Genomic DNA, 14,185 nt, shown 5'->3' on the forward strand with positions numbered 1-14,185 from the left:
CCAATAATACAAAAAAATGTGCCAATAACTACGTATATTATGTGTTTGCTTTGTCTTTGCCAAATAAATCCCTATTTTTCTGACATTGCTGTGCAATTTAGGCAACATTTTTAACTGATTTGGCTTAATGAGGATCTTCATTACGCCTAACAGGCATAAACGTTATGTCTTTGTGTTGAGTTATTATCCAATCTCAGCACCACTGTGGGCTCGTGAGAAACTGTTAGAGGCAGCTTCATGAAGAGCTCTCAGTGTTTCAGTGATAATGCTGCAGGACACCAAGTCAAGTCTGCTTCAAGGACTTCAGTCACGAGCTTAGATGTCCAAGCATTTGATATAATAAAAGATTTATATTGAGTCAAGCTGCGGTCTTGAAGTCTTGTGCGCATACTGTTTCATTATTAAATTATTGTAAAAAAATGAAGGCAATGATTATCCTTTTTCACAAATCAAAACATGGTTTTTGCAAAGTGTTTTTTTAAAGGAGAAGCTACAGCGGAAATGAGCAAAATGAAGGAATGAGACCGTTTCAGTCCAGGGGAATCCCATCCACTTCTGTAAAATATGAACGCAACAAGCATAAAGCACGAATTAACGCGTCACGAGCTTCCTACGAAGTGAGCTGCACAAGTTATGTATGGAGAGGGTAAAAAAGGGGAAAAAAAAATAAATAAGGAAGTGGGGAACAACCCTGGTGTGTTAATGTCACCCTCTTCAAATACCTCCCATCACAGCTGCACCACTATGATACCAGATGATCATTAATTTATTACCATAAGCCCATAATTATTTTTACTTGACATTTTGGTGCACTGCAGGTTGTGAACACAAGATAAGACAAAGGTATTAGCTCCTAGCTGCTTGGAAACCAAACATAAGCCTTTAGAAATGGATCAATTTGACAAGCCACACCAGCTTTTGTTTAATTTGACAGTTGTCGCTGAAATATTTCAGCTCCACATTTTTTATAAAGTTCTTTTCATAAAAATGTCAGAACTGCTTACCTAATAATTTATCAAAATATAATTGCTTTTACAAAAAACTATTTAACTTTGGCATTTGTAATGGTGTGGCAAAACATAACGCATGCAACAAGAATTTTAATTTAGATAAAGGATAAAACCATAAAGGCTTTTCTACCTTTGTCCAAAGCAGATGAGCAGCAGAGGAAGTGGGCGTTTTTCTGCATACGTCCGAAATGGCATGGATTATGAGTCGCACTGTGCTGTGGTTTCAGTTCTTCCTTTCAGCAGAGTGGAGGTGCTGCTCAGAGAGACACTGAGGGGGTGGAGGGTGGGGCAGGAGAAGAGATGGAGTAGTAAATTTTATTAAAGAGACAGAGCAGATTTCTTTTTAATACTAATAAATTAAAGGTCACATGAATGTTAGCCTATCATGTGACTTTGTTAAGAATATTTATTAATATTTATAAAACCCCATAGTTACTAAATGGGGACTTCTGTTTCAGAGAATAATTTGGTCCAAGATTTGAAATAATGAGCTGAACTCAATAAAAACGGTCTACATTGTTAACCATCAATGGATGGAGACCCTAAATGTTCTATAACATCACAAAAACACAAATGGCAACTTAGAAATTAAATATTATCACATACATTTTTTAATTCAATGGGATTAGTAGAAATATGGGTTTGGACTCATGTTGAGCTTCAGAAATTGCCATTGAAATAACATTTTTAACTTTAATCTGCATATAGGAAATATTATCAGCTACTAATGTTGACTACCTTTAGGGGTCGCTCTGCATGAATTTGATTTTTTAACTCAGACAAAAATGCCTGTCAGTTATTACTGGTGTCACCATTTTTAACAAGTGTAATTCAATGTTCATGTAAATAAAAAACATGAATATTTGGAGGTGCAACAGCCACTCCAGGCCCTCAGTTTATTACTGTACAATAAGTGCTTGTAGCATCTATTTAATCCTTTTGTTTTTGATAATTTAGTAATGCAGAAAATAAACTAAAACATAAATATGACTTTTGAAGATACTCAGTAGTTACAACTGGACATGCTAACACTACTTGTGTGACTGTTAAAAAACAGACTGAAAGCCCATGTCAGCACATTGCTTTTTATTTATTTAAGCTTGTTTCTTTATGAAGATTTTGATCAAGTTATAATCAGGGTGCAGCCAGTGTTTCATGTACTACTTTAAAAAAAAACATACAGTCAGAAAATACTGATGTCCATCACAGTTTTATTTTTCAAAATAGAAATGGGATATCTTTAATTATTACAGTATAAAGTATAAGACACAGTCATTAAGCTCACAAGCTTAACTTTAAGTGCTTGTAGAAAAGTGTACAGATATTCTGTGGGAACAAGACTTGAGCTTCAGGAGGAAACATTTTTAAAGATTTTAAATCCAGAACTACAACCACCACTGAATACATTCGTAGTAATTTCAAAATTTTTACTTAAATTGACCTATTTTTAATGCAAGATTTAATGACAAATCTTTTCTTTGTGATCTACAATGCAACTGAACACATTCATTGTCGCCCTTTGTACACATTGGTGTTCAAACTTTGAGGAATTTTAAAAGCTTCACTCAAACTTGATGCCCTGGGCCAGAGGAAGATCTTTGCTGTAGTTTATTGTGCACGTCGAGCGCCTCATGTACTGCTTCCAGGAGTCGCTGCCTGACTCTCTTCCACCACCTGTATGCTTTTCCCCACCAAAGGCTCCTCCGATTTCAGCTCCACTTGTGGGAATGTTGACATTCACAATCCCGCAGTCAGATCCTTTGGGCCCCAACCAACGAAAAACCCTGCCCATATCTTTGGTGAAGATGCTGCTGGACAGACCCTGCTTGACCTCATTGTTCCATGCAAACGCCTCCTCTTCGGTTTTGAACTTGAGGACGTAGAGGATGGGGACGAAGGTTTCGGTATGAACGATGGGTGCGTCATGAGCCAGTCCTGTAATGATGGTGGGTTCCACATAGTTTCCAGGACGGTCCATCACCTTTCCTCCACAAATCAAACTGCCGCCCTGCTTCTTAGCCTGCTCAACAGCAGCCAGATACTGCTCCACAGCTTGTTTGGTGTGCAGAGGACCATAGAGGGTGTTAGGGTCCCAGGGATCTCCAATGCGAATTTGTTTGTAGGCCTTGGCTATCCTCTCAACCACTGTGTCATGGACACTCTCGTGCAGCATCAGCCTCCTAGTTGTGGTGCAGCGTTGACCAGCAGTTCCCACAGAGGCAAAGACAGCAGAGGGCACCACAAGGTTCAGGTCTGCATCCTCAAACACAATGATGGCATTGTTTCCACCAAGCTCCAGAAGCTTGCGTCCAAACCTCTCCTGCACCATCATGGCCACGAGCTTACCAACATGGGTGCTGCCAGTGAAAGACAGCAGATCCACTCGTTCGTCCTTTGCCATTGCAGTGCCGATATCAGCGCCTCCGCAGGTCATGGAGCAGATTGCGCCTGGCAGATTGTTCTGCTCCAGCACCTCTGCGACAATCTTGCTAACTGCAACACTCGTGAGAGGAGTGGTTGGGGCTCCTTTCCAAAGGCAGACGTTACCACACGTCAGAGCGATAGCGTTGTTCCAACCGTAGACGGCCACAGGGAAATTAAAGGCAGTGATGATGCCAACAAGACCAACTGGGTTCCACTGCTCGAGGAGCGCATGCCCAGGTCTTTCTGAAGGAAGAATAGGCCCACCAATCATTCTAGACAGACCAACAGCATAATCACAGACATCCACATACTCCTGAACTTCACCCACTCCCTCAACATAGATCTTGCCCATTTCTAGAGACACCAGACTTCCAAGCGCTTTAATCTTCTTTCTTAGTGCGTCCCCAATCTGCCTCACAATTTCTCCTCTTTTTGGAGCTGGAATATCTGCCCACACTTTCCAGGCCTCCCTCGTCTTCTGGACAGTTTCTTCATACTCTGCCAAAGTAGCCTGAGTGACTCTGGCAATTGGCTCATTGTTGGCGGGGCAGTAAGATGTGACGACTTCCCCACTGCCTCCCCAGCTCCCGTTGTAAACACCAGGGTTGTCTTCAGACAAACCCAGCTCTTTCAGCCAGGAGTATTTGAGCTGGTTGATAAGAAGACTTGACATGGCAGCTGACCGCTGGCAGTAGACGCTTGCAAATTTATTTTTTAAAAGGAGTCTGCTGTGCCGAGCAAGGGTCAGAGTCAGGCAGCGCTGCATTGATGCTGGAAAAAAAACAGGTTACAATTTAATTAAACACGTTAGTCAGAACTGGTGACAGCAAAAATGTTGAAATCACTAGAAAGATTTTAGATTTGAGTAATTGCAAGACATTTTATGAAGTGAAAATAGCAAAGTGCCTGGCTCCAGCTCCTGGCATTTAAATTATGTTAATTATATATTTAATTTAAATAAGGATAAATGAATAATAAACGTCTTATAATATCACTTTGGCTTGTATGACAATGTCGGTTTTGTAGTGGTGACACTAAGAAGTTAAAATGTATCCAGGTGCAATCAGTTGAGACTAACAGACGATTTCCGAAGTGAAAGCCGCAAGAACGGGTTGAAAAGTAATTAACAACAACAACAAAAAAAAACGTGGGAAAATCTTGAACCATATATTTGCAGCAATAGGTGATAGCATTTAGCAAGTTCATTTGTTTGCCATAAAAGCCTAAAGTTATGGACCTACACCTGTCTTGGGAATAACGATCCATGTTCTCCATACATGCGCTTGCGCAATTACGCGAACTTTGTGCGCTTGGCTGCACTCCAATTCACTCTCGATATTGCAATTCAAACGATTATAACTCCTCATTCCACTGCGTTAGGTGCAAGACTATTCTCGTGTTTGCTTTTTTCGAAACTGTAACATGTGTGGGAGTCTTGCTTGTTTTGCATTTTATCATGTGGCGACGTAGTGGTAGCTGAGCTAAAGCCTGCTTAACGACCGAGACTTAAGGTTCTCCATTGTACGCGCTTTAATGCCTCCGTGCGGCAGTAAACACTCTCCTACACCATCTGCACATATATTTTTTAATCTTACAAGGTAAATTAATGCAACTTATATTGGTTTTTTAACTCACACGGGTATGAATTCAGCAGGGCCACGTCCTTTCAGAAGCAGGAAGTAGTTGCAGTCACGGAGCGGAAGTACTACTGCTGTGCTGAATTCTGATTGGACAGCAGCCCCGACGCTCTGTGGCGCCTGCTTACGTTAGATTGATCCGCGTTAGCAATTTTCTTTTGTTGTGATCAGGCATTTAGAGGTTGTGTGTCTTCTCACTTAACTTGTGCTGTGAAAGGTGCTATTATTTCATCCACAATGAGTGGCGGAGTGTATGGAGGCGGTGAGTGGGACCTCTTGATTTAGATAAAAGTAAACTATTAGACCACGTTGACGCGTCTGGTAGCTTTAGCCATCTTTGTAGTTCGCTAGATATGCTAGCTGTGCTAACGCTTAGCTTAACGATGAACCAAAGACAGGTTACTCCTCGCATTTCAGTTGTCACATGTTTATGATTTTCAGCGATTTGTTATCAGTGTAAACCCGGATTCTTGCGGCTGCAGCTTATTTTTCCTTACAGGCACATTACGAACTAAAAGGAAATGAATGAAAAGTGGGCATGTCGAAAAAATAAAAGCCTCCCGTTAAGTTTAGTTTGCTAAAAATTGGCTTTCATGTTTCTAATTATCTCACCTTAATTGCGTGGATAGATCCTTAAATAGTCAGCTGGCGAATTTGCAAAACAAATAAGAAATATGATTTGAATTACTGATATATACTGACATTATTTAATGGCATGCTGCAGATGAATGCTTATGATTACCAGGGGGACATTTATGAGGTTAAAGGATTATTATATTTTAAAGTTGCACTGCATAGATTAGATAAGAATAAATATTTTGTATTTATTAAAGTTCTGAGATACCTGGCAAAATAAAAACTTAGTTTAATTTATCATCAACCATTGAAAACCTCATTTCTGTTGACCATAAATTATAACTAGAGAATCGCTAGTATAAATTGATTGTTATTTATTATTGTTATTGTTTGGATTTGAACATTCGGATACCTGTTTAAGTCGCAAGAGTTCATCTAAATCACACACTTGTCTCATTTTGGCAGATGAGGTGGGAGCTTTAGTGTTTGACATCGGCTCTTATTCTGTTAGAGCCGGCTACGCAGGAGAAGACTGTCCCAAGGTAAGTAGATCACTCAAACGACCTGATTAACAACGTGTCTTTTCTTCCTCTGAGCGTTTTCAGCTTCCTCAGGGAGTGAGGGCGGGGGACGCTGATGTCAGAAAATGAGGGCTGCCACCCAAGAGACCGACGGCATTAATTGAGTTCAGATCATTTCAGAACACTTTATTGGTTTTGTGTGCTTTAGGCTTGGGATTTTGATGTCGGGAATAAAGAAAAATGTCACTCTGTTGGCTCTCTGTACAATGTATTCTTACTAGAATTTGTGAAAATAGATCATTGGTAAATTTACAAATCAAGGCAGAATAAAATAAGGTACTCTGTAGTTTCCAAGCTGTTTTAATAGAGAAGTAATAGGTTTGTTTTTTTATGTGCCACAGTATTGTGTTGACGAGTTGAATGAAACATTTGTCACACAGGGTGTGTTTGAGTGTGCGATAACCTGCATTTTTTTTGGCTTTGGTTTGATTTAGGCGGACTTCCCCACGGTCATAGGTGTGACCATCGATCGGGAGGATGGCAGCACACCCATGGAGACGGACAGCGACAAGGGCAAGCAGAGTGGCACCACCTACTACATCGACACCAATCAGCTGAGGGTTCCCAGAGAGAACATGGAGGTCATGTCTCCACTAAAGAATGGCATGAGTGAGTATTCGGTCGACGTAAAGGTTTTAAAGTTTTTGCTGTGCTGAATGTGTTTAAATGGGACAAATGATATGGAAGTGATGTTGCATACAGGCACAGCTCTTTCAAATAGAACTGACTGAAAACAATGTTTTTAAACTTTTTGAGTATATTTGCTGAATAGGGATACATTTAGGTTACACATACAATACACAGGCAGTAGACCCAGGTCTTTATAGGGCCAGTGTTTCACATTTTCACAGCTGTCCTTAGTACTAAACAGAGTTTAACCCTCACTGATTGGTATTGTCTCTTTTGTTTTTTTGAACATTTTTTAAAATGTCCTTCAATTTATAATTATTTTTAAGAATTAAAAATAAGATTATAATCTGCAAATGAATATATAGAAAATAATAATGATTACTACCATCTGTTGTCAGCTTTTATCTGAGGAGTGTCACAATACACGGCTTGTTTCAGCATTTTTTGGAGCATTTAAAGCTAATGCCTTAGAAGTATTAATGACAGCAGATGTGAAAAGAGTGTCTGACCCAGCGGATGGTGCTCATCAGAATCTGGTCCAATGGCGTTTGGGTGTGCGGCTATTTAGAGACGAGTGCAGCACCCATTTTTAATTGCAGCAGGACAGCGCAGTGGGACCACAGGAGCCCATCGAGAGCTGACTTGGAACATTGGTGCCTGGTGCTCAAATTATTATCTAAAAAAAAAAATCAGCGCTGCTCTAATTCTTTTTCATCCTGACTGGGTCAGAGGAATTATATTTTTATATGATGCTGAATGTTGCAACCACAAATTCTGTGCAGCGATCTGTGCAAAATATTTACCAAAAACTGCTCCTATTCCCTAAACTAACTGTGGAATTTAGCCACCTTGGTTATCTCATTTGTTTCTCACCAAAGCATTAAAAATAAACAATAACTTCTCAGTTGTGAGTAACAGCATTCATGTTTTCTCTTCTACCACCATTATAGTTGAGGACTGGGACAGCTTCCAGGCCATTTTGGATCACACATACAAGATGCATTTCAAGTCAGAACCCAGCCTGCATCCTGTTCTCATGTCAGAAGCATCGGTGAGTTTGCTCTTGTTTGAGCTGAGGTGTTGGGTTCAAACAATACTCGTAAAGTCTGACTTTAGGCTAGCAGCAGTGCTCTGTTTGCTGTTGGCGACTCACGAGAGAGTCTATGTTTTAGCTGCAGCCAAAAAGTGATTTGAAGTGTAAATTCTGTTTCCTGCGCTGGTTCTCTTCACGGCGTGGAAAATGCATTTGTTTGGGTGTATCTGATGGTGACAGTTTGTTGTAAGTGGGCTAACATCTGTTTTGTGTTTGCAGTGGAACACGCGGGCAAAACGAGAGAAGCTCACAGAGCTGATGTTTGAACATTACAACATTCCTGCCTTTTTCCTCTGTAAATCAGCTGTGCTGTCTGCGTATCCTTTACTGTTTCTTTTCATCCAGAAAAAGGTCCGACAGAGCATCAAGGCTTCATTTAATAGTCTGCTCATTGTTAGGTGATGGCTTTAGATTTAAATGTTTGAAAGGACAACTCTGCTGTAGTATTTGTTGAAGTCCTTACTGTTTCCTTCACTTTGAATATCTAAGCTTTGCCAATGGGCGGTCGACAGGTCTGGTCCTGGACAGTGGAGCCACACACACCACAGCAATTCCAGTACACGATGGTTATGTCTTACAGCAAGGTAAAATATTCACTTATTGTAACATAATAATGAATAAGAACAGAGCTACATATTTGACTTGTTTTTGTATGAAAGTCATTCCCTTAAGATTTATATTAGAGGTACTTTTTTGCGTTTTGTTGCCATCTGCTGGTTGAAGAGTTTATCTCTGCAATTTGCTGCTTCTGCACATATTTGCTACAATCTTGTTGTCTAAGAGCGATTTTCATCAACTCATTTCTCTTTCTTTGTCTCGAGTACTGTAATGATTGAAATGAGTGCTCAAAATTTAGCAAAAATGTTGTCAAACAGCATTTTTTTTTCCTACATCATCTAAAACAGAGACAGCAAAAAAAGATGAGTCATTAGTCAGAGTAATGTAACCCTTTAGTTTGTGGACGGCTATTTTAAATCCTGACGTCTATCATTCATCTGCCACCCAGTTACATTTTTGATGATATTGGTGATATGCAAGGAGTGGATTTGTCCTAAAATCCAAGGAAGCTGTTCACACGGATCAGCTGTCACACTGACTGCTTGCTTTACACTGAATAGATCTTACTTGTCACCAAAATTTAAGCCAATCTGTCTTTAAAAAAAGAACCTTTACTGAATATCTGACATAAATCTATCATTAAAATATTGAATCAGATACAAAGTGGGACATGTGGATTGGATGTTTCTTCAGCACATCCCACAGATGCTTGACTGGACTGAGCCTAATGGAGATGTTGAAGGCTAAATCGATAAATCAAACTCATTGTGTCCTTTTGAACCATCCATTAACCATTTTTGCCTTCTGAAGAGCACATTTGGTGCTTTTGAATTGCAGGAACTTGTTCATAGCGCTCAGAATAATTTAAGCAGTTTTTAATGTTTTGTTTTTTCCCTGTAGGAGCTGCAGCCATTCAGTTCTTACAACTGCTTTTATAAGATATTTTTGAGCTCCTGCTTTTGTTATATAAACTGCTGAGTAATTTTGAAAATGTTAATGATTTCATAGAAAAATAGATGAATAGTAACCACTGAATTGAACTCCTACTGTAATCATTTTTGTTTCTGTCTAAATTTCTGCTTGTCATGTTTTGCTTCTTTCAGGGATTGTTAAATCCCCTCTGGCCGGTGACTTCATGAGCATGCAGTGTAGAGAGTTATTTCAAGAGTTAAGTGTGGAAATAATCCCTCCCTACATGATTGCATCAAAGGTAAACATGTTAATGTGTGAAACGCACACATTTCAAGATATTTTTTGTGTTTCTTATGACATATTTCTAAAAGTTAGCTTTGTTTATACATTAATTTGTGAATACACTATAGGATCCAGTGAGGGAGGGAGCCCCAGCCAGCTGGAAGAAAAAGGAGAAACTACCTCAAGTAACCCGCTCTTGGCACAACTACATGTGCAATGTAAGCAGGGAACGCTTTTGTTTGTTTAGCAGCGCAGAAATGATTTCTTTAACAGAGAATTAAATGTGTGCTCTTTCTCTGCTTCATTCTTTGCAGTGTGTAATCCAGGACTTCCAGGCTTCAGTGCTGCAGGTTTCAGACTCTCCGTATGATGAGCAGTGAGTTATTTGCATTCAGACAAGAATGTCCAAACAAAATTAGATGCATTTCTAATCCATGACATCACTAGATATGTTAACTTACATTTCTTTTTTTTTTAGAGTTGCTGCCCAAATGCCCACAGTTCACTATGAGCTGCCCAATGGCTATAACTGTGACTTTGGGGCAGAGAGGCTAAAGATCCCAGAAGGGCTGTTTGACCCATCGAATGCCAAGGTTTGTCTCTCATCATACACCAAGAATAGAAATTTAAATCTGCAAATATTAAATAAACTAATAGCCACAGCACTGAAGGATAGTCAGTTGGGGGAAGTTTAAAGAAAGTTTCAATTTTTATTCCTTAAAACCACTTTGTGTAGAAATAATTATAATTTTGTTTTGTCTGATTATTTTCAGGGTTTGTCAGGAAACACCATGCTAGGGGTTGGCCACGTGGTGACAACCAGCGTAGGAATGTGTGACATTGACATCAGGCCGGTGAGTATCAGAGTTCAGATATAATTTCAAGTTTTATTGTAGTTTAAATACGTTTTCTGCTCCTTTCGGACATCTGAGTTTATTTTACAACTTAGAGCAGTGGTTCCAAAGTGGTAGTTAATAGAAAATTTGCTAAGTAGCTTTTCATAGTGTTATCTGTACTGTCTAAAGAAACAAGTAGTAATTGGTTGTATAACATTGTTTTCAAATCAAAAACTAACTTTAATGTTTATCTCAGGGTCTGTATGGCAGTGTGGTGGTGACGGGAGGAAACACGCTTATTCAGGGCTTCACAGACCGACTGAACAGAGAACTCTCCCAGAAAACCCCTCCAGTAAGCAACACTCATAAATCCAGTGAATTAATAGTAAATTACTGCTAAACCAAACACTGCTGTTATGTCAGTTTAGTCTAGGATTTACAGGGCTTAAGGAGTGCCACCGTATTCACCGTCAGTATTAAACATGTTTATTTGCAGAGTATGAGGCTGAAGCTGATTGCCAACAACACCACGGTGGAGCGCCGGTTCAGCGCATGGATAGGAGGCTCCATCCTGGCATCACTTGTAAGAACACTTAGAACCGACTTAAAAATGCACCAATTATTCAGAATGACTGACATCTGAACAAAAACACCTGCCTGGTACAACAAAGCTAAAATTACTTATGTGCGCATGGATTTTCTGAATTTATTTTACAGCATGTGTTTTTGCTTTCCAGGGAACCTTCCAGCAGATGTGGATCTCCAAACAAGAATACGAGGAAGGAGGAAAGCAGTGTGTGGACAGAAAGTGTCCTTAATTTAACATCCAGCCCCACATAACCCTCGTCATCTTTGCCACATCACCAGACGTTCACTTCTGACCTAGACTCAGGAACCACTCAGCTTCTATTTTGTATTTTTTTTTAATTGAGCTGATCCACACACCTGTCTGGAACTCACTTTAGAAATCAAACATTAATGCTTCAAGTTTTGTTTTGTTTTTTCTCCATGTCCAAAGTGTCTGTTGGCTGATCATTAATTGTTGGTGGAAACCCGTCATCAAAAGTCATGTTTATGACTGAAGAAAATAATCCAAAGTTGTTGTTTTTTTGTATAGTATTTCAATGGCTTTTTCACAAGGTAAAGCATTGTGTGATATGGTTTGATATTTGGAAAAAAATAAGTATGACCATCTTCTAAACATTTGTCTTTTTTGTGTAGCAAATAGCCCCATCATTGGCAGAGGCAAGGCAGTTTTTGCCTGTACTTATGAACTAAAATTAATCTGTATTTAATTTTCATTTTTACTTGTCATTGGCTACATACTGTATGATCTTTTAAAAATAAAGTCTTTTTATGTTTATATGACTGCTAATATTTTAAAAGCCATCTTATACGTGGTTATTTTGATTTTGGGTGGGTTTTTGAGTCAGCATCTAAAAATTAAATACATAGAAAATGTCAAATTAAAATGAAAACAAAACACATTTCAGGTTGGCATAACATAATTTATGTTCTAGGACCAAAGAACAGCTGAACAAATGCACAATTTTCAGCAAATTGCATGAGCTAATTAAGAATGCCAAACTGTACAAAATTTATCAACAACAAAACAATCATGAAGCAGGAACCTTCATGTGAGGAAACTTCTTCTTTAATACAGCCAGTTTTTCCTTGTTTGACCTCACTTTCCTGGCCTTTTCCTGGAGGTGCTTCTCTATACGCAACCTGCCCAAAAAAAAAAAAGTAGGTTTAGACATCACTGCTGGAGAATACGCTTCAATAATAAAATCTGATATCCTCATATGTTGTCTTACCTTATATGTGGTTGGACGTATAAGGGTGTGAAAAACTTCTTGCGCTTGTAGTGTTTATTCATGTACCAGGGAATCGCATACTCTTTGAATCGATACCTAAGAGAAAAAACATACAGGTGAGCTGGGAATTATAATCAGGTTCCTGACAGCACACGAAAAGTTTTTTTACAAGACGCAGATCAGGTTTTAAAAGCTAGTACTGATAATTATGTAAATTAAGGAAATGCAATATATAATATCCAGGAGAGACTGATTGAATTAATATGAATAAAAGTTTATCATTTGCTCCTTCTGTTACATGACGTACACTAGGAATTCACACTCACCAGTAGGTGTATCCAAATACGTTCCTCCTCCAAGCTCCTGGTCGGCTCTTCTCTTGCCCAGTCTGCAGCAGACGGAGGGCAGTCTCTCTTTCAGTCACCACTGTGTCCAGTCTGGTCATCGACCGCTCAATCTGTGAGGACAGCGTTCATTTTAATCAGTTCCCAGTTTGTTTTACTTTGCAACAAGAGAGGTGAACCGGTCAGTTCAGCATCACACCAACCTTCTTGAGCCTTTCAGGACTTGGCATCGGAACCCTTTGCCTTTTTGATTCCTGCTCGACCGTGAGCAGCATGTTTCTTTCTTTCAGCAGCACATACCTGAAGCAGAAAAAAAAGTGCTATAAGCAGCGCTGAATGATTCCACGGAGAAACACCTCCCATCACTGTCTTCTCTTCATTGCTAACCAGAGTTTGTGCAAGTCTTCGTTGCTCTTTGTTCTCAGCTGTTTGGCAGTCCACGGTGCTCCTACGATGAAATAGATAATGACAAATTTATCAGATGACAACATGCATTGTGAGAAAAGGACTGCTAATTTTGTAAAATCCTAAAGCCTGGCTTGAGACATTCATAAATCCCTTTAACAGCAGTCAGATTTGGATTATTTTGCAAATTATTTAATTTTATGAAAGCGCAAATAAAAAATGTGATTATACTCTGTAAAAGTGTCATATTTTTACCTGACTTCACACTGGACTCTCCCCAGTTCTCGGGGGAGTCAAAGAACTCCTCCAGTCCCCTCCTGCTGGCTGATGTGTGCACAGCTCGATGCTGACCCACTAAACAAATGCGGACTTCTGCAGACTTTTCACTTTAAAAAAAGAACAAAAGACTCTTTGAATTTGTGTATTTACACTGGCACAATTATGTTAACTTGACTCAGTTACACTTCAGCCCATGTACATCATTGTCAAATTAAAATGGTGACTTGCTGCTGCCAGGATCAATAACAAAATGTGTTAATTTGCTGAGAAACTGAAAGCATTTAAAATTAAAAATGTGCATTTCAAGAAAAAAAATAAAACCACTGTCCAATGTATTGTCTTTCGAAGATGACGTTTTCATAATATTTGGGTTAGGAGGAGCAGCAGGGGACAAACGATGTGAACAGCACGGCTTTATTGTTGTTTACTTAAACGAAACTCCGGACATCTTCACACTTTCTTACCTGACATGTTTGCTTTGGCCTCTTGTCAAACGTACAGCACACTGCTGAGCATTTACCGCCGAAGAGATCCTGAAGACATTCTGAAACTGTTTGCAAAGAGTCAAAATGCGTCCCGAGGAAGAGGACGCCGCCATCTTGAACGCACCACTTCCTGTATTACCCGTCATGCATTTCTTCTCAATGATTCTTTTTTTTTTTTTTTACAAAAATATACAGTTTGAATTTTACAGAATATTATTTTCCTTGATAATAATAATAATAATAATAATAATAATAATAATAATAATAATAATACATAAAAATATAATATAATATTAAAAAAAGAGAAACATTAGAG

General features: G+C 39.1%; 3 protein-coding genes across 3 annotated transcripts; 1 reads left to right on the top strand and 2 right to left on the bottom strand.

The window, feature by feature from the left end:
• Positions 1-2,201: 2,201 nt before the first annotated feature.
• On the bottom strand, positions 2,202-5,183 carry aldh7a1 (aldehyde dehydrogenase 7 family, member A1). Its single transcript, XM_017407051.3, has 2 exons — positions 5,070-5,183; positions 2,202-4,205 (listed from the first exon to the last, which is right to left on the bottom strand). Exon 2 carries the CDS (start codon positions 4,198-4,200, stop codon positions 2,572-2,574), a length of 1,629 nt encoding a protein of 542 aa, XP_017262540.1. The 5' UTR covers positions 4,201-4,205; positions 5,070-5,183; the 3' UTR covers positions 2,202-2,571.
• actl6a (actin-like 6A) lies at positions 5,179-11,902 on the top strand. Its single transcript, XM_017407061.3, has 14 exons — positions 5,179-5,333; positions 6,113-6,189; positions 6,663-6,837; positions 7,809-7,909; positions 8,171-8,268; positions 8,441-8,535; positions 9,613-9,719; positions 9,832-9,921; positions 10,018-10,079; positions 10,182-10,296; positions 10,477-10,557; positions 10,796-10,891; positions 11,036-11,122; positions 11,277-11,902. The coding sequence occupies exons 1-14, from the start codon at positions 5,309-5,311 to the stop codon at positions 11,355-11,357; spliced, it is 1,290 nt and encodes a 429-aa protein (XP_017262550.1). The 5' UTR covers positions 5,179-5,308; the 3' UTR covers positions 11,358-11,902.
• A 124-nt stretch (positions 11,903-12,026) lies between these two features.
• mrpl47 (mitochondrial ribosomal protein L47) lies at positions 12,027-13,996 on the bottom strand. Its single transcript, XM_017407076.2, has 7 exons — positions 13,849-13,996; positions 13,361-13,491; positions 13,088-13,148; positions 12,904-13,000; positions 12,683-12,813; positions 12,357-12,452; positions 12,027-12,267 (listed from the first exon to the last, which is right to left on the bottom strand). The coding sequence occupies exons 1-7, from the start codon at positions 13,980-13,982 to the stop codon at positions 12,156-12,158; spliced, it is 762 nt and encodes a 253-aa protein (XP_017262565.1). The 5' UTR covers positions 13,983-13,996; the 3' UTR covers positions 12,027-12,155.
• Between the last annotated feature and the right edge of the window lie 189 nt (positions 13,997-14,185).

This window comes from Kryptolebias marmoratus, linkage group LG24 (assembly GCF_001649575.2).
Source record: "Kryptolebias marmoratus isolate JLee-2015 linkage group LG24, ASM164957v2, whole genome shotgun sequence".
Taxonomy (NCBI): Eukaryota; Metazoa; Chordata; class Actinopteri; order Cyprinodontiformes; family Rivulidae; genus Kryptolebias; species Kryptolebias marmoratus.

Bases quoted from the DNA above. Each gene is read 5' to 3' on its own strand.
- actl6a (XM_017407061.3), top strand. From the start codon at position 5,309: ATGAGTGGCGGAGTGTATGGAGGCG. The intron at 5,334-6,112 runs GTGAGTGGGACC...TCATTTTGGCAG, and splicing joins TGGCGGAGTGTATGGAGGCG to ATGAGGTGGGAGCTTTAGTG. The intron at 9,922-10,017 runs GTAAGCAGGGAA...CATTCTTTGCAG, and splicing joins GGCACAACTACATGTGCAAT to TGTGTAATCCAGGACTTCCA.
- mrpl47 (XM_017407076.2), bottom strand. From the start codon at position 13,982: ATGGCGGCGTCCTCTTCCTCGGGACGCATTTTGACTCTTTGCAAACAG. The intron at 13,492-13,848 runs GTAAGAAAGTGT...CTTTTTTTAAAG, and splicing joins GGCCAAAGCAAACATGTCAG to TGAAAAGTCTGCAGAAGTCC. The intron at 12,453-12,682 runs GTGAGTGTGAAT...TTTTTCTCTTAG, and splicing joins GTATTTGGATACACCTACTG to GTATCGATTCAAAGAGTATG.
- aldh7a1 (XM_017407051.3), bottom strand. From the start codon at position 4,200: ATGCAGCGCTGCCTGACTCTGACCCTTGCTCGGCACAGCAGACTCCTT.